This window comes from Anolis carolinensis, chromosome 1 (assembly GCF_035594765.1).
Source record: "Anolis carolinensis isolate JA03-04 chromosome 1, rAnoCar3.1.pri, whole genome shotgun sequence".
In the NCBI taxonomy this organism is placed as follows: domain Eukaryota; kingdom Metazoa; phylum Chordata; class Lepidosauria; order Squamata; family Dactyloidae; genus Anolis; species Anolis carolinensis.
This window is the reverse complement of record NC_085841.1, coordinates 94869127-94896591: the sequence shown is the minus strand read 5'-3', so window position 1 is coordinate 94896591 and position 27465 is coordinate 94869127. Positions and strand designations below refer to the sequence as shown.

The window sequence follows — 27465 nt, the reverse complement described above, 5'->3', positions numbered from 1 at the left end:
AGGGCAGTAGCGGTGCAGCTGCAGCAGTTCCTAGACGACACAGCCGGACTGGATCCTTTCCAGTCCAGCTTCCGTGCGGGGCATGGGACAGAGACTGTATTGGTTTCCATCACAGATCATCTTCGATGCCAGCTTGACCAGGGCGGGTCGGTGCTGCTTGTGTTATTGGATCTCACAGCAGCATTTGACACAGTCAATCACAATCTTCTGACCCACCACCTTGCCATTGCTGGAGTGAGGGGGACAGCTTTAAATTGGCTGGCCTCCTTTCTTCACAAACGTGGACAGCGAGTGGAGAGGGGAGGCCTGGTCTCTGAGAGGTCCCCTCTACTTTGTGGGGTTTCTCAGGGGGCCATTCTCTCCCCTATGTTGTTTAACATCTATATGTGACCACTTGCTCAGCTGGTCTGAGATTTCGGGCTCGAGTGTTATCAATACGCTGATGACACTCAGCTTGTGTTAAAGATGGAAGGCCGACTGGATTCTGTACCTGACAATTTTCATCAGTGCCTCGAGGCCATTATTGGATGGTTGCGTTTCAGTAGGTTGAGGGTGAATCCAGCAAAGACGGAGATCCTATGGCTAGGTCGACCGGGCAGCAGAGATATCCAGTTGCCAACCCTGGATGGTGAAGCACTATGCCCATCTTCACTGGTCAAGAGTCTGGGTGTCCTCTTGGATCCTTCACTGACGATGGAGGCCCAGGTCTCCGCTGTTAGCAAAACCGCCTTTTTTCATCTTCAACAGGCTAGACGGCTAGCCCCCATCTGTCTAGGGACAACCTGGCTACGGTGATCCAGGCTACGGTCATCTTGAGACTGGACTACTGTAACACCCTTTACATTGGCCTTCCTGTGTCAGTGATCCGGAAGCTCAAATTGGTGCAAAATGCAGCTGCCCGGCTCCTTGCGGGAGTCCCGATGAGATGCCACAATAATACCAATCTTACTGCAGCTGCACTGGTTACCAATTGAGCACCGGATCACTTTCAAAGTGATGGTGCTTACCTTTAAAGCCTTACATGGTCTAGGGCCGATGTACCTGAGGGACCGCCTCACCCCTACAAATCCCAGGGATGCCTCTGTTCTGAGGACCAAGACCTATTGGAAGTCCCCAGTTTTAAGACCTTGCAACTAGACGCAGAGCCTTTTCAGCAGTGGCGCCATCTGTCTGGAACACCTTGCCACCTGAAGTTCGTGCCTTGCGGGACTTGTCGGCCTTCCGCAGTGCATGTAAGACACACCTGTTTCGGCAGGCTTTTGAGTTCTGTTATTGATATTTTAAAAGGTGCTTTTAAGATGTTTTTATAATATAATATTTATTTATAATAAATAAATAAATATCAATTTGCTGTGCCATACTGTGTCTTTGTGTCAATAATAATAATAATAATAATAATAATAATAATAATAACAACAACAACAATAAAGAGGGTTGAAAGAGACCCCTTGGGCCATTTAGTCCAGCCCTTTTCTGCCTTTGTGCACCAAAACCACTAGCAAAGCACCCCTTAATAATTAATTATTAATTAAATGATAATTAAAATACCATTATAAACAGGCAAAGCTTTGGAAAGCGCGCACCAGGTGAAGGAGGAGGCGGGGAAAGCGCACACCTTTCCCTCCTCCCTCGCGCCACATGTGCCTTGCTCAGTGGAGGAGGAGGGAGCCGCTGATGCAGGAGCCAGATAAATGGCTTCAATGGGCTGCATGTGGCCCCCGGGCCGTAGTTTGGGGACTCCTGGCCTACGCCATATGACTATAGTGCCTGTTCAATAAAAAAATACCAGCCTGTTTATGTAAAAAATAATTGCATGCTTGTACAGGATTCTTCCATTAGTTACATCCAGAACTATTCTGTATGGATTTTCAGAAACAGAGGTGGACTTGATTTTCCCTCATAAGACATGTTATCAGCTGAAAACACTCAATCATTCACTGATCCATATACATGGGAGGTGCTTGCAGAGGCGGCCCTAGGTTTTTTTTTGCTATGAAAGCAAACCTAGGGTTGCACGCCCCCCCCCCCTGAAATTACGCCCCCCCCAATATACCGGCAGCGGCGCACTCTCCAGCTGCATAACTACGAAGGCCTCCAGGAAGGCCTCGCTTTCTCACGAGATCTCTGCGAGATTTCGCGAAATCTCGCGAGAAGAGTGAGGACTTCCTCATTCCGTGGAAGTCGGCACCACTGCCACCGCCGCTGCCTAGAGAGCGCCCCCAAGGGCTGCGCCCCAAGTGGCAGCTTCAACAGCCTGCATGATGAACTGGCCCTGGGTGCTTGATTATGGCAACATTTATCAGTGTATCAGGTGCCATAGGCTATGTGTCAGAGAAAAGAATTGACAAAAGCACCATTGAATATTTGTTGCCTAAGAAAATCATATGAATTTGAAATCATTTTATGTGGCCCATTGTATCCTTGATTCAAGTATTATTTTAATTAATTGTGAAGACTCTGTGATTTAATTATTTATATTTTCTTTTCCCTTATACATTAGCTATCAGAATTCCCCAGTTTGAGTCCCAATTCTTGAAACGGTCTATTGTTAACAAGTGGAAGATAAGCATGGAATTGGCAAGAAAACAGCAATATCGAATTGAGAGAAAATGTATGTGGAAATGTCATAATTTGTTTCTTTTATTTAACCTTAAAAAATTGTTATTGAGATTTGTATCACTCTACTTGTGTTAACAATAATAAATAAATAAATAATTTTATGTAGTCCATGAGACTTTCAATGCCAGGGCAACATGGTTAAATTTATACAGTCTTACAATTACAACCACCCCTTTGAAGGCAACCATAAGACTGATGTGGCCCTCAGTGAAAATGAGTTTTAACCCTTGCTTTCAGCCCTTTGTATGGTGCAAATAAAAGGATATGCCAACTCTCATTAAATAAACTAAAACTGTGCAGAGCTCCACACAAATAGTTGTGCATCCAGATATAAAGACTTCGATTCAGAGATTTCTTACGTAAACAGAAAATCACTTCCACCTAAATTAGTCAAGCTATCTCTCCCAGTGTGCCATCAAATCATATTTCAGAGGATGATTAGACCTTAGGAAGTACTCTGGGGTAGAATGAAAGAGTTATAGTAATACAGTAGAGTCTCACTTATCCAACATAAACGGGCCAGCAGAATGTTGGATAAGCAAATATGTTGGATAATAAGAAGGAATTAAGGAAAAGCCTATTAAACATCACGTTAGATTATGATTTTACAAATGAAGCACCAAAACATCATGTTAGACAACAAATTTGACAGAAAAAGTAGCTCAATACGCAGTAATGTTATGTAGTAATAACTGTATTTATGAATTTAGCACCAAAATATCACGATGTATTGAAAACACTGACTACAAAAATGCGTTGGATAATCCAGAATGTTGGATAAGTGAATGTTGGATAACTGAGATTCTACTGTATGTAGATCCTGAATATACTCAACGTGCATGCCAATTCGATTGGTCTATCTCTGTATCGATTCCACAAGATAATCAGCATGATAGTTGAAAACACTGATTATGAAAACACTATGTGACATCCAACACCACACAAGTAGGCTGCTTCTTGTACAACAGAAATTCCCTTTACCCTCCTCCTGTTCTTACAAACTTCCACATCCCCACAAAAACTGTTACAATCCCTCAGAGCAATTTCCGTGAAATGGCTGAGGGGCCAGTTCTTTTGCAGTAGCAAGTATTGTTAACTGGATACAACGTAGTAACTCATGGAATCTGTATAATAAATTTGCAGCCATCTGTTTCTAAGATTATGTGATGGATCGCTTATTTACTGATGTGCCAATATTTATTCAATATTTTTCCGTTCAACTGTAGCTCAAAACATAAGCTAAAACACTGCCATTTAGAATAAACCCAATAATGAATATAAGAAATACAGAAATAAAAATTCACAAAACAGGCCAAGCCTTAGCAACTTACAATCTTCTGTACAGTTGGGTGGAATTGAACTTCTGTAAAGTTGGGTGGAATCAATCACTGTCCGCTGATTTTTCCATATTTACTATGAAGCTTTTTAAAAACTGTACAAAATGTTTAAATAAGTCATTAACAGCAAAACTATTAAGCTAAGTAAAACCTAAATCACACTGATGAGTATTTTACTACTGTTCAAGATAATCTATCCAGGGTTTTTTTTAAGTTTTCTAACAAAATCCCCCTAAAAGAATTTGATGACAGACATTAGCCTCAGAAAAAAAAAATCCAGGGGGGAGGGAGACTTTTTTTTTTAGCGAATCATGAAGAGTAGTTCCATAACACAAAATAATTTAGAAAACAGGCTCCATCGATAAACTTCAGTGGACACTTACGACAGATAAACTTCAGTGGACACTCATGGGGATTTGGTTAATCAGTTAAGATTCATGAGTAAACCAGGTTTTTTTTTAACCTGAAAAATGGGGGGGGGGGTTTGAACCTGATTAGCCCCTATTAATGGTTTACTTTACTCAAATTATGTTGGGTAGCATTTGGTCCCAACTTAGTTTTAGAAAACAATTCAATAGTTTTTGGCCATATAGAAAATAATTTGCAAAGCTGAAGAAAAAACATGTTAATATCACATAGGAAAAAAACTGAAGAATTGAATATATTTTGGAAAGTCTGCTATAAGAAGCACAGGTCTAGTTACATAATTCAGAAGTACAGTATAACTGAAAGAGGAAAATATTTTCCTCAATTTACTCAATGTGGAAAACTCTTTCATTTAATTAGCATAGGGATGGAGGAAACACTCACAAAGTTCCATCATTGCTGTAATTTCATTTACAATGACTGAGGAATATATAAGACAAATGGAAACAATAAATGAAAACAGTAAAGACAAATAAGCATGGTTTTTGGCCTGCTACAATCACCAACAGGGATATGTACATGTAATGCAATGCCCATTACATAAAAACAGAAGAAGTGTGCTGTATTAAAAATGATCACATAAACAAGTCAATTTTCAAGATACCATAGCAATTTTTGCATGATTGTTGTAGACCAATGGAGTGATTATTTTGAAATTTCACTTTGAAGAAGTGTCTACCCTCATTAAATCCCAACTACCATAAATAAAAAGAAAAGAACTCTATCATAAGCATTTTCATGTAGACAAGCCCTTCAGTCTGAAATAATATTTGTTACATTCCAGGCGGGCCGTCAGCATTTCCACTCCAATGCATTCCTTGATAAAAAGAACAAAGATTCCTTCTATAACAGGAGTAACATTAACCTCCCCTCTCGTCAGCGCCCCCCCCCCCCCCCAAACAAACACAATAGCAAACCTGGACAAATATGCTTGTGTAAGGTTAAGGTATTTCAAGAAATAGCAGCTAATTTAACAAAATACTGTATACAAGTTCTCTTCATTTATGTAGACCTGGGTTGGCATGCACTGTGATCCTTATTCAAGTAGTAGTCTTGATTCTCATGACTCCCCCCCCCCCACATGTTTTTCCCATTGGTCTTGCAACTCACAGGAATATTTAGGAAAAGGACAAGTGTATTGTCGGGAAGAGGAGGAACAGCGCTACCTGTAAGCAAAATCTACTCACAGTTCTTAAGAGCCAATCTATATATATAAAAGAGTGATGGCATCAGGGCAGCGGACAAAACAACAAAACTACAGGCCCCCCAACCTCGAAATTAGACAACACAACCCATCATTCACGGCTCTAGGTTGATACAAAAAAAAAAAAGAAAAATAAAGTCCTAATTACAGGGAGAGGAATAATAGTTTTTATTCAATTGCTACCAGTTTGAAGGCTAAGCTCTGCCCACTTGGTCTCCTAGCAACCTCCTCAGCCCAGGGGACAGTCAGAGTTAGGCCTCACTTAGGCCTCTTCCACAGATTATCAGATTTGAACTGGATTATATGGCAGTGTAGACTCAAGGCCCTTCCACACAGCTATATAACCCATTTATAATGGACTTAATGTCAGGGGAAAACCTTTACCCTTTACCGGTTCTTGTAAGCCGCCCCGATCCCTAGGGGAGTGGCGGCATATAAGCTTGAAAAATAAATAAATAAATAAATAAATACTTTATTTCCCATACCACCATACTTCGCCACAGCAACACGTGGCCAGGCACAGCTAGTCTATATATATAAAAGGATAAAGTTGCTTGCACAGTGACTATAACAACAAAACTAAACGTCCCAGAAATACGAAACTTGGCAACACAATGCAAAAGCCTTGCCTCCCGGTTACAGCAACACAACCACAACACAAAACCACAATCCGGACCCACAAAACTCACAACAACACATCGTGACTATAACAACACAGCTAAACGCCCCAGAAATACAAAACTTGGCAACACAACGCAAAAGCCTTGCCTCCTGGTTGTAACAACACAACCACACCACAAAACCACAATCCAGACCCACAAAACTCACAACAACGCATAGTGACTATAACAACACAACTAAACGCCCCAGAAATACAAAACTTGACAACACAACGCAAAAGCCTTGCCTCCCGGTTGTAACAACACAACCACACCACAAAACCACAATCCTGAGAGGCCAGTTAGTGCTACACTGGGCCTCAAAAAAATACAGTAGCATCTAACTTATCCAACCTTCATGACCACTACAACAACAATAATAATAAACACCTACACAGACAAAAAAAAGACTATTGCACCACAATAAAAATATAAACCGCACTCAGCAGAATCAGACATCACGATTAACAACAAACCAAAGACAACAGGGATCTCAAGCAATTATCAATCAACACAAAAATTGAAGAAAGTAACAGACTTCAAATACTACTACTAATGTGAGTATAACGAAGGGTAGAGGTCACAGCATAAATATAACCTAATGTAGAGAGACCAACACCACCAGACTAAGCCACAGCAACGCGTGGCCGGGCACAGCTAGTAAATTATAAAACGATCTGTAGTATTGCTCAAACTTTTCTAGTTGTTTTCACACACTTTGAATTATTGCTAGTATACACAGTTGAAGGAATTGGCAACAATGTGCAGTGATACTACACTATAACAATTTACTGTTAAGGAGCCATAAATTACATCTACTAATGGGGATTACACATGTATTTTCATATGATTGATAATGCATATACAACATCTGACTCCAGTCAAAGCATCTTACTCATGATTAATCTTCCTCTGAAGCTAGTTTCAGAATTTGCTGACTTGTAAATTATTTTGACATAAATTTCATTTTGAGCTACACAAAAATACACTGTGTAATTCAAATTGAAATAAATGCTTGATTCCTCTTCTTTCCAGTTCCTTCTTTTTAAATTTAAATCTTCTAGTAGGGCCTATAGTGTTATTTTCATTGTGCAGCACTTAAAACAGAAGGGTTTTTAAAATAAAGAATATTAGTGCATCATTTCCTTCCAAGAAAGAAGTTTAGAGCTCCAATATTAAGCCTCATTGAACTCAATGGAGCTTGCATCCTAGTAACTATGTTTAGGACAGAAGCCTTAATCTGACAACAGCTGTTCAATCTTTCTTGGTGGGCAATGGTAGTTGTAGCCACTAGGCTTGATCGATCCATGAAAAATTTGATTCTAAACTCGTTTCAAAACTAGAGGGGGGCAGCTTTTCGTTTCTGATGGTATTTCCGAATTTGGCCCCCAAAAATTTTCGAAATTAACGAAAATTCGTTATTTTCAAAATTAATTCGTTAATGGTGGACGCGCATGCGCAATTCCCAAAAACAGCACAGAGGGAGAGGACTTTACAGGACTCTCCCACCCTCATTTTTTGAGTGATCTTCTTCAAACTTGGTACAGTGGTAGAACACATTTAACACTGATAGCTCACCAAAATTTGGAACGTTTCCCTTATCCTCTGATTTTTGGAGAATTTTCATAGCTTTTATAATAAACCATTTTTTTAATAATTGCAGAAATCTGTTCCTGGTTTGAAAGTCTTATTTCCTGTTAAATTGGGTTGTCTTTACTGTGAAAGTCATTGTTCTACTTCAGAAACTTTGTTTTTGTGGCTGAAACTTTGTTAAATTGGTGTGTGTGATATATATTGTGTATATATATATATAGTCCCTGCTTGTGTGTGTGTGTGTGTGTGTGTATAGGTAAAGGTAAAGGTATCCCTTGACGTTAAGTTCAGTCATGTCTGACTCTGGGGGTTGCTGCTCATCTCCATTTCTAAGCCCAAGAGCCAGTGTTGTCCATAGACACCTCCAAGGTCATGTGGCCGGCATGACTACATGGAGTGCCATTACCTTCCCAGAAACACCCAGAAAATGGGAATTCCAGACAGGAAACAATCAGGGCCAGCTAATACCTCCCAACAAAGGATTCCCCCAGGTAGGAAGCAGCCAGGCTTTGAAGCTGCAAGGCTATTCAATGCTAATCAAGGTGACCAATTGCAACATTCACACTTGCCTCCCACAGACAAGAGTTCTTTCTCCCACCCTGGACCTTCCACAGATATATAAACCCCACTTGCCTAGCTTCGCACAGACGTCAAAACCTCTATGTCTGCCACAGATGTGGGTGAAACGTCCTCCTCACCGCCGGGCCCCTCTCTGTCTCTCCAGGCCTGAGCTGAGGCGAGGCGGCGGCGGCCATTTCCCCCCTCCGTCTTCCTCCTCCTCCTCCTCCTCGGCCTCCTTCCCCCTCGCCCCCTCCCATTGGCTGAGCCCGTGACGCCCCTTTTGCTGAGGGGCAAAAGGAAAGGAGTTTGGGTGATTTGCAAAAGCTTTTTTTTCCTAACGAAAAAAACGAAGAAATAAGAAAAAACGGCCTCTCACGATTCGAAACCGCGATATCCAGACGTGTGGACAATCAAGGTCGTATATTGCTTCAAAACAAACGAAAATAACGAATTAATAACGGGTAACGGGGAAATCGAATTATTTGAGCAAGCCTAGTAGCCACATTAAAGATGTGTGTGACTTACAGAAAACTAGAAGCTGTGGTTTCCACTCCCTTCAAGGGCAGAGCTCTACCTTTTTTCATGGAGTCCAGAGCATAATAAGGCAAACCACTCTGCAAGACCCTTCAATTGAGGAGTCTTGTCTGCAGTAGTAGTAGCACAGAGAAACCAACAGAGTGGGTTAAATAGATTTATTTCCTTGTTATATATGAGTGTCTCCAAGGCAGCAGAACTGCACTTAGAACACTCAGCAGTAGTGCACATAAGGAATGAATGTTGGACCCCAGAATGCAATGCAAGTGGGACTTTACTCACCAAATTCAGAACATTGTGTTGATTGAGCATGATTCTCTTGCTGAGTTTGTAGGAAAGTTACGTATATTGAATTTTTCAAAATGAAAAGGGAAGGGTATTCCTGGCAAAAGTGGAAAGTATATTTTGGGAGAGAGGAGATGGGGGAACTGTAATGTGTGAATTACACATTTCACTTGCCCCATCTTATCTCCCATTGTCATACACATTAAATGTCTATACACCATTAAATAACTATTATTTTCCTCTAATTATTATCACATAATAGAGAGATGAAACTACAGATTTGATTTTTTTCTTAGATAATCTATAGTTGTTGAGTGAAACCTCAGCTGAATCATACCAAGACCCATGCCATGGGGCTACCTCTATCATCATTAGGCAAATTGGAATTGATGCCTCTAGCAACAGATTTGGGACATTACAAAAAGGGCAGTAAATTCTCATTTATTTTGCTATTACTGCATTTTCACTGACAGTATTGAGGAGAATAATTTATGTTGTGTCAAAATAACTTGCATAGATTTGAGTACTAAGCATCATATCTTGATTTGGGTGGTTGATATGCCATTTGCCGCTTTGCCATAAACAGAAAAATCTCTTTTACAGTTCCTAAATTTTATCCAGTTCTTCAAAGTGGTCAACAAGTTGCCTTGTGGAAAATAATAAGCAGGCCTAGAAAGTTAAAGCCTTTTCCTAAATTATTTTCCCAAAGCTATGTTCATTAGCATACCTATGAATCTGAATATTTAAATATCCACTGACAGAGCTATCCTCCAATAATTGGTCGAATTCCCACTTGAAAACCATCAAAAGAGATGAACTTGCTCCAATAAGATAGTGTATAACTGATATACAGGCAATTGCCAATTTACAAGCAAGATAGGTTCGGTAGGTTCATTCTTAAGTTGAATTGGTATGTAAGTCAGAACAGGTACATTTTTGAAGTATAACTCCTCTACACACACACACACACACACACACATATAATCCTTTTCCTATGCTATTCAAAGCTGATATATAGATAAGATATATTTCAAATAGCATGGGGAAGGGATAACATCACTGTGGTGTTTGTTTCGTTGATTGTGCCCATTCAGATGATTTCACCTCACTTTCTGTTCCTGTGATAATTGGATTTTAAAAAAACTTGACTTGTCATTGAAATAAGGGTTGGGGATAATGCTCCCGTTGAGATACCTTTTCCCCATGATAACTTTTACAGAAGTGAATTTCCCTTCCTAGGGGTAGATTTTTTTTCACTTCCTGTTGTCTTATCCTTGTTCTTAACTATGAGTCATATGTAAGTTGGATGTTTTTAACTCGGGGACTGCCTATGTATAAATTCATAACTAGTATGAGAGCCAATGTTGTGTAGTGGTTTGAGTGTTAGAACAGGACTCTGCAATCCCAGGGTTCAAATCTCTGTTAGGGTAAATCACACTCTTTCAGCCTTAAAATAAGGCAAGACCAAATCCTGCCCACACAAATCCTGTCAAGAAACCACCATGATAGGATTACCTAAGAGCACTGTAAGTCAGAAATAAATTGGAGACACATAACAACGTTGGTATTCGGAATTAACATGCTTTCTGAATGATAGCTCACTCAAAAAATAATCAATTGCAACATGTCATATATATCAGTATAAATCAATTGCAACATGTCATATTATATCAGTAAAAAATAAAATGAGATGTGTACAAATTGAATATCCCTTATACAGAATTCCTAAATCAGAAATCCTTCAAAATCTGAAAATTACCATATGACTGGCTGAGATATTGCCATCTTTTATTTCTTTTTTAAATAATTTTTATTTCTTTTGATAATCATAGGTACAGCGATAGTGAGAGAACAATAAAAAAATAGTAAAGACATAGTTGGAAAAGAGAGAGAAAAAACAAACAAAAAAAAAAAAAAAAAAGGCAAGCAGCGAAACCTAGGGCTCTATGCTCGCGACCCGTGGATCGGATCTTGGAGGGTACTCCCCCCCCCTTGAGCGGACTGAGGCAAAGGGGTGCACAACCCATGGTGCTACCAGCCGACGGCATCTTTTATTTCTGACAGTTCAATACACACTTTATTTTGTGCAATATTAAAATATTATAAATTTAAATATCGTTAGGCTATGTATGTAAGTTGCATATAAAACATAAATGGATTTCAAGTTTAGATTTGGGTCTCATCTCATATTATGTAAACATATGGTAATACAGATATTCCAAAATCTGGGGGAAAAATACCTCTGGTACCAAGCATTTCACATAATGTAGCAAATTTTATGTCCAAATGAGGGACATCTCCATTATCATCATTATGTATTGTAATGAACATTAGCATATTGCCAAATCATTGGCAGCCATTAACATCACTTTTAGACTATAGATACAGGTAATTAGCAAATCTCCTGATAAAGAATCTCTTTTTTACAAAGTCTTTTTAATCCCCTTTCCCCTCTTCCTTCTTGCCCTCTAACGGAAAGGTGTTTTTTTTTGGTATACTTAAACTGAGAAGATGGGAAAGGAGGGCTGGAGAAACACAGACCTTTGGTGTCAGGTTGCCACTGCGTGCTTGCAATAAAAAAGGAAATAATGCAATTCAATTCTACCCAATTCAATTCTTACTGTCGTGCCTTACTACAACAGGCATAGTAAACAGCAACTGCCTCTAGAATCCTTTACTTGCATGCACAGCAAAATAGAGAGAAAGGGGAGAAGAGATAACTCTACCTCACAAGTTACCCCTTAAAGGTATGTTGAAAAAGCATACATGTATAAATGTTGCCACCAACATGGAAATCTTAATAAAATAAATGCTGGTGAAACAAACTGTCATCCCTGGATGCATTTTCAAGAAAGCTGTCAATTGATCTCTAGGTGATTCAAAAGGTTTTTCTTTACATATGTAAACGTATTTCATTGGGTTATTTCATTTCACGTGTTCATACTGCTAATTTTCCTGAACAAAATGTTTGTGGAAACATGTTGATTTGCTTTTATGCTGAAGGAATCTACTCAGATTCTTTCCATGTTATTTCAGCCTCTTGGACCATTTTTTGTTAAAGAGGTAACTGAGGTAGAGAGATCCACCTGTTCAGTGATTACTCTGAACTATCATCTAATCATCTATCATCCTTTTGCAAACTGACATGCCCAACAACTCTGCAATTCAGAAGACAAATGTACTGCAATTAAAACTTTTCTAATTTTATAAGGTTTGACATTATCTCTTTTCGCGTCATCCTTATCATGAATAAACAATGAATGGGCACCTTTGGTGGTTTCACTCTCACTAATCTGGAAGGTTCCATTTGGGTTTCCAAATACCAATTGCTACTTCCAACCAAAAAAGACCACTTCAACCCGAAGGATTTGCACGAGTATTAACTTACTATTCAGCAGTTGATTTAATGAGACTTCTATAACTGGAACTAGCAAATGGATGCATGTCAGTATTCCAAACAAACTTTCATATCAGAAGACTGGTAAATGTGGAACTTGTTTTCAAAAGGTACCAAATCTATCTGAACAAATTTTAGGTAAAGGTAAAGGTTTTCCCCTGACATTAAGTCTTGTCGTGTCTGACTCTGGGGGTTGGTGCTCATCTCAATTTCTAAGCCAAGGAGCCGGCGTTGTCCATAGACACCTCCAAAGTCATGTGGCTGGCATGACTGCATGGAGCGCCGTTACCTTCCCGCCAGAGCAGTACCTATTGATCTACTCACATTTGCATGTTTTCAAACTGCTAGGTTGGCAGAAGCTGGCGCTAACAGCGGGTGCTCACTCCTCTCCCTGGATTCGAACCTGCGACCTTTTGGTCCGCAAGTTCAGCAGCTCAGTGCTTTAACACACTTCGCCACCAGGGGCTCCTAAAATGTGCTTAGGATATGCATTCTTTTGCTATAAAATGCAATTTTATACCCTGTACCAAAGTGATTTGATACATTTTGATAGTTTTGATCTGTACATATACTCTACTCCTAGCCAATAATGTGCAGCCACCTATTTATTGATTTATTGGTTGATTGGTTATTTTGGGGGGGGATTTGGCACTTTTTGGAAACAAACTCCAAAACTATGCATGTTAATATCAGTTTCCAAATCTGCTAGATTAGAGCCTGGATAGCATGAATTTCCCTATCTTGACGTGTTCCAACTGAAGTTTACAAGCACTCTGCAAAGACAGCCTGGCATAGAACATGTTGCCATAACCCAAATGGGATGTAACAGGGCCACATCAAGTATATCCATGAACAGCTGTAATCTGCACACAAGCTTTAAGTATGCCAAAGTACTCCTGGCCAAAAGAGAAACCAGGACCTCCAGGTTCAAGGATGAGTACAGGAGAACACTCAAAGAGAACTGAGGTTTCAGAGGGAGTATAACTTTACCCAGGACTAACACCATACTGACTTACATAGGAATCTGGAAATGCTAAAATACTTCGTGCACTCTCACCATTGACAACAAATAACAACATAGGCTCCTTCAGCACATTTGTAGCAGAAAGCTCAGATTTATTACTGTGTACAAGTTACGGGAATCCCGGTGGCGAAGTGTGTTAAAGCACTGAGCTGCTGAACTTGCAGACTGAAAGGTCGCAGGTTCAAATCCCGGGAGCGGAGTGAGAGCCCATTATTAGCTCCAGCTTCTGCCAATCTAGCAGTTCGAAAACATGCCAATGTGAGTAGATCAATAGGTACCGCTCCGGCGGGAAGGTAACGGCGCTCCATGCAGTCATGCTGGCCACATGACCTTGGAGATGTCTACAGACAACGCTGGCTCTTCGGTTTAGAAATGGAGATGAGCACCAACCCCCAGAGTCAGACATGACTGGTCTTAACGTCAGTGGAAACCTTTACCTTTACCTTACAAGTTACAATAGGTATTAACCAATCTTGATTCTCTGACAAATTTCTCCAATACATGTGTAACTTGGCAAGCCCTATTCTTAAATCTGAACTTGGTATCAACATAGCAGGACACGCCACTGTCAAGTCTGAAATATCACATACATATGCTCTATAACATATGCTAGAAAAATATACACAAAAACATTTGGAATTAGGGTGATTTAGCTATAACAAAAACACTGGTTGCTAGACTAAATTAAGATCTCATAATGAGGCTCTGCTCCAGATTTCAGCTAAGCAACTGTCTTTATCGGGAACAGGGCCTTTTCTATAGTTGCCCAAAGGCTATAAAATCTTGCCTGTAAGACAACAGCACAGACTCCTCCCTACTGGCTTTCTAAAGACAAGTAGTAACTTCATTTCAGTTGACCTTTGAGCACTGTTATCATGTCATTTGGATATTGTTTTTCTGTATTACTACTTTTCCTTTATTATTTTACTGAAGTCACATTATAAATTGCATTATGTAATGACTGAGTACTCTAACCACTATGATATGTATATGAAGAGTATGAATGTTAGTATTAGTTCTTTGGGGGAGGAAACAGAGGTTCAAACAGAATTTCCAAACTTAAAAGGTGTAGGCAATTATTAGGCAAAAAAGGAAATGTAGCAGAGGAGGGTTAATTTCTTTAAAAAATATTTCTAGCAAAAGTGAAATGGACAAAGGTAACCACCATAAAAATAGAGACAATGACTAAAAGAAAGATAGTGAGTAAAACACATTAGAATGTACACAGCTAGATTCCACAGCTACAAAAAAGCAATTGTGAAAACTGATTCTAAATAAGTCCCCCTGAGCTCAGGTGGCTTACTAACATGTCAGCATGTGCAACAGTGAAACATTCACTCTATGAATCTCATTCAGAGAGTAGCATATTTGAGGATACTTATTTATTGCACTTATATACCACTTTTCTCATCCCTAGGGGGACTTCCCTATATAATCAATGGCAAAATTCAATGCCTTACCTGTATAAAACAACACACATCAACCAACAATGACAATAAATTAAAACCATTAAAACTATAAAACTATAAAACAGTCACACACATTACATAAAACATTTAGGCCTTGACAATCCCAATGATATCTTTAACTACTACTATATTTCCATATTTTTGTCATTCGCCGAATGCCTTCTTAAATAACCAGGACTTAAATTGTTTCCTAAAAGCTAGGAGAGACAGGGCTGATCTGATCTCTCTGGGGAGGGTGCTGCTGAGGGGCCACCAACGAGAAAGCCCTGTCCCTTGTTCCTGCCAATTGCACCTGCAAAGGCGGCAGGACTGAGAGGAGGGGCTCACTGGTAGATCTTAAGTGATCTAGCTGGCTCATAGGGGGAGATGCATTTGGACAGGTAAGCTGGACCAGAACCGTTTAGGGATTTATAGGCCAAAACCAGGACTTTGAATTCTGCTCAGTAGCAGACTGGCAGCCAGCGAAGTTGATAAAACATGTTATGCTCCCTGTACGTTGTTCCAGTGAGCAACCTGGCTGATGCCCGTTTGACTACCTGAAGCTTCCGAATAGTCTTCAAAGGCAACCCCACGTAGAGCTTGTTGGAGTAGTCTAAACGGGATGTGATGAGAGCATGGACTACCGTGGCCAAGTCTGGCTTCTCAAGGTATGGGCGCAGCTGGCGCACAAGTTTTAATTCTGCAAATACTCCTCTGGCCACCGCCGATATACTCTATTATTAAGCAGATGTGATGATGTATGTTCTACCAAGGCATCTCTATAGGGTGGCAGGACAGCCATCGTGACTCTAATATAGCCCATTGTTACAATTATTTGGGCAGATTTAAGGGGTTGCAACTTACCCAGGCTTTTAAGCAAACATTTCTTAGGTGGGAAGAAGAAAAGGGTGGCCTGCGTGTGCCAGAAGGGAGAGAATGCAGAGTGATTAAGTTGAAGGATGGAGGGCGCCCTCCTACCTTGGTAAGCTGAGCGATCTTCTTGCTCATTTTGAGATGGAGGTCCTGATTATATTCCATACCAAGCTGGGAAGTGGTGGTGGCCGAGGAAGAAGAAGAGGTGGCGAATTTGCTCCCGCTCGAGGAGGAGCCGGCGCCGTAGTAGTGCTGCTGCTGCCAGCTCATCCCTGGTGTCGCCATCTTCCACAGCACAAAAAAAAGGAGGGGGAGGAGGAGGAGACCCTGAAAACTGTTCTGTGAGAGGACAGCGAGGATGGCACAAAAACGGGGGAGAAAAGGAGAAAGAGGAGGGGAGATGGGAAGCCGGTGCTTGGGGCAGGGGAGGGGGAGAGGCGGAGGAGGGGGAGAAGGGGGGCAGGCCACCCTACCTCTTCACCCCCAACCTCCTCTCTTGCGGGAGCGCGCGCACGGGAGCACGCATTCACACATACACACCGCCTCTCTCCTTGGCTTTGTCACTCTGGCTCCCTCTGCATCATTTTTCTATGCAAGAGGCGAGCAGGAAGGAAGGGAAGAAAGGGGGGAAAGGCCAGCAGCCTCCAATTTTCGGGGGGAAATAAATGGGGAGCCGGGAGGCTTGTGCTTTTCTGTCTTTTTTCTTTTTTTGTCTGGCGACAAAAAGGGGATTACAGACAGGTAGGGAAGGATGGAAGGCCCTGAGGGGGAGCCCAAGCCGAGCACTGCCTCCTCCCGCTGCCCCCGCCGGGCTCCCCCTACTCCGAGCTCTCGCCTCACGGAGAAAAGGGGATTTAACTGCCTCAAAGGAAACCAAAGGAATGTCAAACAACGCCCGCAAATAAGGCTGCCTCTGATGGAGACCGCTCCGTCCCGCTTTCGGCCCCTGAGGCGGCGAACTGGACGCCGTTACCAGGGTCCCAACGAACTGTTTACACCGCGCGCCGACGTCACTTCCGACTGCGGCCTCTCTCGCTCGCGGCTGGCTTTTAGGCCCCGCCCTTTTTCAGAACCTAGGAAAGAGGCTTCGAAGGGAGCCGCTCTCCCTTCAGTGGGGTTTCAGAAGCCGACGACTGGGCGACGCATGCGCATTAGGGGAAGGAGAAGTAGCGGGTGGGAGTGATGCGCGTGCCAAACACTTTAAGAAAGCGTTCTGAAAGGAGAGCGAGCGCTTCTGCAGCAGCCCAGCCCCCCCCCCCCTCACCAGCAGGCGCGCGTGCTTCTCGAGAGCCAGGCAACGGTTGCGGCGGTTGGTGGCTCGTGCGCGCGCGCTCTCTCGCTCCCTCTCAACGCCAAGCGTGAAGGGTGTCCCTCGTGCCCTCCTCGCGCGCCTCCTTCTGCTTTGCGTTAACGCAGACTTCTTCACCATATTTGTATGTGTATGTGTGTGTGTGTCGCTTCAACTCCCGTGGCTCGTTCGTTCCTATGGTGTAATGGCAGTTGTACTTTTTTTTAACAAGGTCTTGAGCCTGCTCTGCCAAAGAGTGATGGTGTCTCATCAAGTTACAAAAACCCAGGATCCCATTTAGCATTGGGCTATGGCAGTGAAAGTGTCCTTCATTCCTGAGACAAGGACTACTCAATGATGGTTTTGCCCCTGAAATACAACCCTACAGCACCTGGTGTTCATTGGCCCGCCTGGATTTGGGGAAATTTCTACTTTTTGGACTGCCCCTGCCAGAATAAAGGCACATTTCCCAATACTCTGGAAGATCTAGTTTGCAGCATTTGAAGAAAAGGGACCAAAATCATATCTTTTGTGCCTATATGTGCTTTAAGCAGCCTATCAATTTATCAAACAGTTTTCTCAGGCAAGGAATATTCAGATGTGGTTTTTGTCTGTTCCTTCCTCTGAAGTATAGCCTTCAAGTACCTGGTATTTGTTGGCAGTCTCATATCCTGGTACAAACCAGGGCTGGGAAGGTTGGGCCTGTGCGCTGAATGAGGTCCCCGAGATCATTTGGTCAGGCCTTTGGTCTCCCACCCAAACATTAACCAAGTACTGACTTGAATCTGGTGCCTGTAACAACAACAACATCAATATACTTTATATTCTGCTCTATCTCCCCGGGGGGACTCAGAGCGGATTAAAGAAACCTACATGGCAAATATTCATTGCCATTACACCAATTAACAATAAAGACAGACAGTACATAGACAGAGGCAAGGCTTCCCACTTTTTTTCATCTCTGGCATCTAGAGGCTGTCCTTAACTTGGACATGGGGAGGTGCTATTATTCCATGTTCCATGCCGAGGAGCCTGTTGTCCATGGACGCCTTCCTGATCAAATTGCCGGCATGTTTTCCAGGGGCACCTTTTACCTCCCCATCAAAGCGGTACCTATTTATTTACTCACATTGCTGTTTTTGAACTGTTAGGTAAACAGAAGTTAGGGCTGATTGCAGGAGCTCACCTTGACCCTCAGCTTGGACTGCTGACCTTCCAGTCAACAAGATTTTCAGTAGCTGGCAGCTAATGGAGAGTGCCTGGTTGGTAGACTGGCTCTCCCCCACACAATGGATGGTGGAATGGCAGTTAAAGATGGCAGGAGGGCCTCTCGGCAGCTGTTGGAGAGTGCCTGGTTGGTAGATTGGCTCTCTCCCACTCAATGACTGGTGGAATGGCAGTTGAAGATGGCATGAGGGTCTCTCGGCAGCTGTTGGAGAATTTCTGGTTGGTAGACTGGCTCTCTCCCACTCAACGGATGGTGGAATGGCAGTTAAAGATGGCAGGAGGGCCTCTCGGCAGCTGTTGGAGAATTCCTGGTTGGTAGACTGGCTCTCTCCCACTCAACAGATGGTGGAATGGCAGTTAAAGATGGCAGGAGGGCCTCTCGGCAGCTGTTGGGGAGTACCTGGTTGGTAGATTGGCTCTCTCCCACTCAACGGCCAGTGGAATGGCAGTTAAAGATGGCAGGAGGGCCTCTCAGCAGCTGTTGGAAAGTGCCTCATTGGTAGACTGGCTCCCTCCTACTCAATAACACATGGAATGGCAGTTAAAGATGGCAGGAGGGCCTCTCAGCAGCTGTTGGAGAGTGCCTGGTTGATAGACTGGCTCTCTCCCACTCAACGGCCAATGGAATGGCAGTTAAAGATGGCAGGAGGGCCTCTCGGCAGCTTTTGGAGAATTCCTGGTTGGTAGACTGGCTCTCTCCCACTCAACGGCCGGTGGAATGGCAGTTAAAGATGGCAGGAGGGCCTCTCGGCAGCTTTTGGAGAGTGCCTGGTTGGTAGACTGGCTCCCTCCCACTCAACAACCGGTGGAATGGCAGTCAAAGATGGCAGGAGAGCCTCTCGGCAGCTTTTGGAGAGTGCCTGGTTGGTAGACTGGCTTTCTCCCACTCAACGGTAGGTGGAATGGCAGTTAAAGATGGCAGGAGGGCCTCTCGGCAGCTTTTGGAGAGTGCCTGGTTGGTAGACTGGCTCCCTCCCACTCAACAACCAGTGCAATGGCAGTCAAAGATAGCAGGAGGTCTTCTTGGCAGATGTTGGAAAGTGCCTGGTTGATACACTGTCTCTCCCACTCAACGGCCAGTGGAATGGCAGTTGAAGATGGCAGGAGGGCCTCTCAGCAGCTGTTGGAGAATTCCTGGTTAGTAGGCTGGTTCTCTCCCACTCAACGGCCCGTGGAATGGCAGTTAAAGATGGCAAGACGGTCTCTCAGTATCTGTTGGAAGAACCCTCGCAGTAACCGACTCTCAGATGAAGTTTAAGAAAGTTACACAGAGAAGGCCTCAGGAGTTGATGGTATGAACGTTGGTTTTATGAGTCCTGGCTGCCTTGCTCTTGCCCTCTTTCTGCTCACTTCAAGGCTGGATCAGCAGAAATGCTCCACTGCTCCATAGTGATCCATGGCCTTGATATGTTTGGATCCTTTTTGCCTGGTTTGCTTTGATTGCAGGTTTGGTACAGGGATGAAGATGGACTGTTGAATTGGCAGCACTGCAGGAGGTAAGAGGCAGGTTGCTATTTTTGAACTAGGCCTTTCCCACTTTGCTCCTTTTCCTTCCTATCCCAATGGAAAGTAAGGTTCTAATTACGATGCCTTTTCCCCTTGGGCATTTACCCTACCATTTGGGCTGTTTCAGCCTGATGCGATTTCCCAGCTTGGCATGATGCCTGCATGATGTCCAGCCTGTGGCCATATGAGGCCCATAAAATCCATTTGGTCTGGCACGGTTCAGGGAAGGGTGTCTGCTTCAGTCCGCCCATTTATCCTGGTTCCTGTTGCTCCTCTGAGCCACCACACAGACACTGCTGTGGGCCACGTGCCCTTTACTATTCAGACCCAATCCACTTCGATGTTCCTCTCTTATAGCGAGTGCATTTTGCTTCTTTAGCTCTTGTTTTTGCTGGTTAAGCCAAAACTGGTAAGTGTTTGTGCACGCAGGCAGTTTGTGTTGCGTGGTCTTTGGAACTTCAATTCCATTTTTAATAGATAATTTTATAATTTATAATAACATTAAACTATATAATTTATAATTATTTATAATTTATAAATAATTAAAGGTATGACCTGCGAATGATGTTATGCATATCCAAATGGCACCTGTTTTAGAGTATTCAAGACTAATGTATCTGTTACCTATTATGTTTGTTTGTATTTATTCACTCACCTGTCATTCATATACTAAAGTCCATATTAGTGTTAATTCTTTCTTGTTGACAGAGTAATTAGTAATTAGGGCCAATATTTGTTCACTAACTGAGGCGATAAACACCCTGATAACATGCATTTTGGAAATGTTCTTATGGCCAACACAGCTTTATCTACTTTTTCTATTCAAACATGAAACACGTCCACATTTTGATCTTATATGTAGGATCTCCATTGAAGCTTGCTTAGCTTTAGAACGATGATCCAGACTGAAAAATAATTCATGTTTGGTATGTATTATACAAAGAATAAGTGGCAATACATTTCATTTGTATTGACAGACAGAGTGATATGTAAAGAAATTGCCAAAAGGAGGCAAAGCAGATTTATTTGCAACTAGCTTGGGGACCCGCTAGTTCCGTCACTGGTAGGCATCACAGTGGCCTGTGGGAATCATAGCAATTGAAAGTACTACATATCCCATCATCCCGCAAACGGCACCAGGACATAAAGCGCATCATGGGGTAGGCTGTCTGGAATTGTGAGAGTTGGAGTTCAAAACACCTGGAGGGCCCAAGTTGGCCCATGCCTGGTTTAAAGGCTTTCATACAACCCTAGAGTTAGAAGGGGCACCCAAAGGCCATCTAGTCGAACCCCCTTCTGCCATAGAGGAAGACACCATCCAAGCCCTCCCAACAGGTGGCCATCCAGTCATAAATACAATTGGGAGATAGATAGAGTCCTAGATTTGAAAGGGGTCTCTGAAGGTCATCCAGTCCAGCCCCGTCTGCCACAAAGGAAGACACCATCCAAGCCCTCCCAACAGAAGGTCATTCCAACCATACATATGATTGAGACATTTATTTATTGATTTATTTATGTAATTCTGATATTTCTCCCCCACTTTTCTGCAATGGACCCAAAGTGGCTTGCAAGGTCATTAAGCCATGTGCTAACATCCATCATATAAATAAAACATAAAAGTAACATCAAGGAATATTATAAATAAGACATAAAAGTAGAAGAAGCTGCCTTCTTTGGAGCAATCTTGAGGAGGCAAGATGGCGTCCTCTTTTTGGGCCTAGCAGCGTGGGGCCAGCCTGGAAGGCCTTAAACATGTCAGCAAAGGGGCCAAAGGGGCCCAGTGGTGGGTGGGTAAGGTGGGGGGGGGAGGAATAAAAGTTTTCATAAAGACAGCCAAAACCATCCTTAAAAGGAAAGATTAAAAAGATAGTCTTTTTTTCTCTTCAGTCTGTTGTGGAAAGTAGATATAGTAATGTAAATGTAAAGTTTTTTATTATCAGTATGCACAGTTGGCCATGTTGGGTGTATTTGGTCCAGATCCGTTGTCAGTGGGTTAATGGGTCCTAGGGGTTATGTGTGTCAAGTTTGGTCCAGGTCCAGCCTTCCTGGTGGTCCCAGTGGTATTTTTGATTACAAAAGTGTAGGCCGAAGGCTGTTAGTGTACCAAAGCTAGCGTCGTTCTGAGGAGAGAGAGTAGGCCGAAGCCTGTTGGTAGTAGTTTTTACCTCAGGGGTCCCAGTGGCCTGTGAAAATGTCGGCCAATCAGAAAGCTGGCCCATATTCCGTCCGGCCATTCAGAAAGCTGGCCCATATTCCGGCCGGCCAATCAGAAAGCTGGCACATACACCGCCCGACCAAGCAAAAAGCTGCCACAAACATACAAACATTCACTTTTATTATATATATAGATATAGAGGATACCCACCATCACTTTTGACTAGTCCAATAATCAACTTACATAATTAAGGAAAGAGTTTTTAAAAATTAAAATATTTTAAGATGTGATGGAAAAGTGCATACTATGCAGTTCTACAAAGGTATGGAATTCCAAAAGAAGAAAACTGTGTCTTAAGAATTAATATATAAAATTTTGGCTGGATTTTTTTTTGCCATTGAGTAATTTAACCATTGCATGAGAGAGTAAATAGCATTCTAAAAGAAGGATCTAGAATTAGATATCAGCTGGTGGAGCAGCAGGGTACAGTGGAATTCAATGGAGCTGTATTTTTTCAACCCCAAAATTAATTTTAGAAGGCTGGGAAATCCTCCAGAGCTATTTTTATACAGGATTGCAGAAGGGGGAAAAGAAGCAAGGGAAAAAGTTTCATGGTAACCATTCATAGAGAGTTGGATTTATATTTCCTGTATGAACAAAGATGACTAATGAAAAGCCAAGAAACCACACAACAAGCAGTGTTATGTAAAGAAACAAGGCTTCTGCCCATTGTTACGGGAAAATAAGGAGTGAAAAATTACATTAACCCTTAATATTCAATAAAAAGTACTTGATTTGGTGAAGTAGAAAGCCTCACTTGTTGGTATTTTAAGTCATTATGTAAGAAATGGCAACTTGAGTCCACTTCACCATTACGAATGATAAAGAGAAGGCATTAGGACAGTGTTAATGTAGTCACGTGTTTAGGCAAGAATATATAAAAGACTTCTTGCATCTTAACAATATTTGTTCTTTGTACAGATTTGAAAGCAGAAGAAAGTCCTATAGGATATTGTAATGAAATATGAATTTTGGTTTACAGATGTTATGTTTAATTGTGTGTATATGTTTTAAAAGGGTAAGTATTAGAGTTACCAGTGCGTGGGGGATGGTAGCCAGCTCAGCATTCTGAGGCAGGTTGCCATAGAAACGTAGCTGCTTCTGTAGAAATGTAACTATTTCGAAGCTAGCAAGAAAGGGGCGGAGCTAGCTGGATGAAAAAGGAGGGGATTTTTAAAAAAGAGTTCAGTCTGTGCTCTGAAGAGGCACAGGGAAGATTGATTCCAGGTTGATGGGATCAAGGAGACTCAATTTTGAATTGGTTTTAAATAAGTTTGGTGACTTATTTAATGTAGTCTGTGTCCTAGAAAGGCACAGAGAATCTGTGATAGTATATCACAGGGGTGACTGTGGTTTGAAGTCACTGGATAGTCCAAGTTTCAGACTTTGGGAACCAATCCCAGCTGGACTCACAGAGATCCATTGAAGTAACAGTTAGAAAAGAGCAGAGGAATAGGTTTTAACTACTTTAAGTAAAAGAAGTGATACTTTAGAGAGTTTGATTCATCTCATTCTAGTATTGTAACTGTTAATAAGAATACCTCTAAGTGAAACATCTTTTGTAACCACCAAGTCTGTGCCTGAATAAACTTGTTATTGTTCTTTCAACATCCAAGCCTCTGTCGCATATATTCTAAACCAAGTTACGCTACCATCTAAAGTGAAGAAGAAGAAAGAAAAAAAGTAAAAGGTCTCCCTGAGTCTTTGGTGATTGCATCTTTACAAATTAGTGGCAGTCGTTAATTGTTCTTTACAAATTGCTAGCAGCGGGTGGATAAAAAGATTCCCCACTGCCTGAAGGAGCCTTAGTCATTCTTAGCTCTTTACAGATATAAATACTGTTTTACCTTTTGCTCACAACACTCAAGTCTCTCTAATTGCAAGTGCCAGACCCATTCCAAACCTATTTTTGTAACCTCCTCCTTCTCTTATCCCCAACAGGCTAATAGATTCTGAAAACTAGGTACTTCCCAAAAATGAAATAAATGAAATTTCTTTGTTAAATTCCCGGTTCCATTAGAACGTACTCTTCTTTTTTTCTTTCTTCCTTTTCTTAGTTTTATCTTTCCTTATTTCCATTAAAAACATAATGATAGATTCAGTTTCAACAACGAGACAGCAAACTCGTAAGATGATAGGTATACTTTGATTTAGTTCAGGAAGGGACCCAAACCTGGTGAAAATGGCATCATTTCAGGTGGTATTTGGGGGCAGATCTCTCTCTTGCAGGAACAAGAGTGGCTGAGGAATGTAGCTCTCAAAGATCTCATGTGGAAATAATGTGGCCCCTTAGTCTTCCACAATTGCCTGCTGTGATCTAGATGCAGACTTTCACTTGCAATATGGAAGGAATCCAATAACCAGGATAAGTGTGTGCTATATATATATATATTTTAAAAAACCTGACATTCCCTAAAGTTGGAAGGTGGGGCAGGCCTAGGAGGGAAATTTCACAGGTTAAACAGGGAACATCTCTAGGATGGGTCTGTAGTAGTTTGCTAACCAGAGGTTCTCTATCTCTGTCCTGGAGAATTCAGAGTAGAATTATATGTTTTAAAAATCGCATTTAAATGAACAATTAAATAATGGAACTGAGAACAGGTATTTGGCCCTCCCCATTGAGAATGTGAATTCTCTAGAAACCAGAAACTCTGTCCTCTCTCCTTTCTGCTAAGATGCATCACTTCTGACTTTGAAAGTAATAGGCTAAGGGATGAACTAATAGAGAACAGTGTGTATTAATTAAGAGAACAAAAGACACATAAAGCGTGTAAGATATTAATGATATGCACAATGTATTCTCACCTGATGTGCTTTTAAGCAATTATGATAGAAATTAGTCCAGAAACGCCTCAGATTTTCCCTATAGGAGTAATTATAACTGCGTCATTTGTTGTTTCAGCTTTTGTTGGCACCCACATTTTTTTTCTTTTTGTCCCCTTGCATTCTACTTATTTTTCAAAAATAAATAATTTTCCCTTGAGACCAAGAAATGGCTGACCTGCTTGGGGCCAAAAGCTGCATCTTTGTGAGGTTGTCATTGAAGCATCCATAAATATGAACATATATGTACACATTCTACTTGTAACAGAAATAGCCTTCATGTATTTAGTTTATTTTAGAAATTGCAATCACATTCTTTCTTCACTAAGAAAAGTTTTCTAGCAGCAGAAACAAAATGCAACAGTTCACAGATTCTCTCTTATCTAACTTCAAGCTAAAGCCCACAAAGTAATTAAATGAGATTCTAAAAATCCTGATTATGAAATTTCCCTCTGCAAGATCCACAGAGAAAATGGTGGGTGGAGGGAGAGAGGAAGCAGGGATAAGCAGACAAATAGTATGACCTAATATCCAGCATTTTCTTGCATCACCTGTCAAATATAAGGAAAGCACGCAACTGCAGTGAGGAAAAATGATGCATTAATGGCATCGAAATTTGACTATTTGGATGTGCAGAATTCCTCAGCCAGTGTGGTCACTGATTGGAAGGTCTTGGGAGTAATTTTTTTTAAAACCAAAAACAAACGTTTCTCATGCTATTTGGAGGAAAGTTATTTTCAGTGTACTAAAAGTTTGAGATATTGTAGTGAGTACTTCATTGCTCATACTCAACAGTCAGATGCACTGCACACAATCCAGCTTAAGTTAAGGCGTTTTAAGCATGTTGAACCAACTAACTAGAAAAGTGTTGATTTATCATGTTTGTACTGGTTCAGTGGTCCTGCTGCTCTAGTTTGGGATTTAGCTGTCTTATTTCAAAAGGCATTTGATGGGTTGAGATCTTGCATTGGTAGTCATACATCAAGACATTTGGGACTACAGATGCCATCACATTGCATTGAACTACAGAAAGAGGCCTTAGTTCATCTCTGCTCATCTCCTCCAGTTTTCCAGCAATGTGGAAATGACTATGCACTGCTGAAAAATGATGTATTTTGGGACTTTGGCTCATTACATGCACAATGTGAATTGTGATGTCATAAAACAAGGCTAAAAATATCATAATTACTAAATAGGATGCCAGCCAGGGTAATTAATATTGGATAGAGTTTGTACAGACTCAACCATTTTGCTAAATGTGTTCAGTCTTATTGATAATCATTAAACATGTTGGCTGAATGCTAATTTAATTTGAAAACTGAAATATGTACAGCAGGATATGATTCATTCTGTCTTTTGCATTTTATATGTAAATAGGTCTCCACTTTCCTGACATTTGACATACGGGATGGTACTGATGAAATGAAAAATGCTTTTATTAGCATAACCTCATTTTAGTAAATCAGATCTCAGCCTTTTGGCCTATTTATTAGATTAATATTCCACTGATATGTAGTATTCACAGTTGGATCACAATATTGTTAAGATATAGAGGCATCAGACAGTTTTGGAAGCATCTCCCAGGTAGTTATTACTCGTCTTTCCTGATTATGTGTTGTTGCAAGTCTGCAAAGTCAGACTGATAGCCTAAGATTTTAGAAATATTCATTGACATATGCTGGTTATGAAGATACGCTGCCTTTAAAACAGTAATTAAGCAATGAGAAATCCATGTGGGATTTTGGAATAGTAAAGCTATCTAATATGAAAGCAGGGCCAAACACTGGCTTCTTAGGGAAGCAGCTTAACAGCATTGGCTGAGAGCCTACATCTGGAGGTAGCTTTGCATGCACAGATTTGCACCCCTTTGCCACTAGCAGATGTCAAATCTTGGGAGCACCCCCACTGTTTCTGCTTCTGCTTACTAAAGAGGAAAAGAAGGAAGAGAGCAGTTGGTCTCAGCTTGTCACCAGGGAAAGGGGAAGAAATTATGGTGCACCTTCAAATGAAATGAATCCACCTCTTCTTTTTCCTCAGAGCGAAGAGTAGCCTGACCCTTCCACACAGCTATATTACCCAGAATGCCAAGGCAGATAATCCACAGTATCTGCTTAGAACTATTAGAAAATATGATCATAACCTATTAGGAATATATTCATAACCTGTTAGGATTATGATACCAATATGGTTAGATATTGGTGCAGAGTAGCATAAACGCAGAAGTCTAGGGGTTTATGTGAGCAGAGGTGAGAAAAAAGCAAAACAGCCAGCCTCCCTTTCCTTTTAAAAAGTCATGCACATAAAATAAGAGACATCAAAAGTAAAATAGTAAAAATATGTTTACTCACAATCTTGTATGATGATGGTCATACATGTAAAAACATCTTAGTTCCAAAAGAATACAGTTCAGGATACTATATATCTCTTAACAATAAGTAACATCAGC

The 27465-nt window shown here is 41.4% G+C and overlaps 1 protein-coding gene across 11 annotated transcripts in view; it reads right to left on the bottom strand.

The window, feature by feature from the left end:
* Positions 1-16988, bottom strand: part of fam184a (family with sequence similarity 184 member A) — a 127397-nt gene extending 110409 nt beyond the window's left edge. For 3 of the 11 annotated variants that reach the window (XM_062979427.1, XM_062979454.1, XM_062979456.1), the window contains exon 1: positions 16066-16988. In XM_062979427.1, the coding sequence (XP_062835497.1) occupies positions 16066-16245 (180 nt within the window). In that variant the 5' untranslated portion in view covers positions 16246-16988. The remainder of the gene's footprint in view (positions 1-16065) is intronic. The other 8 variants (XM_062979412.1, XM_062979429.1, XM_062979439.1 and 5 more) reach the window with 4 other exon arrangements.
* Between the last annotated feature and the right edge of the window lie 10477 nt (positions 16989-27465).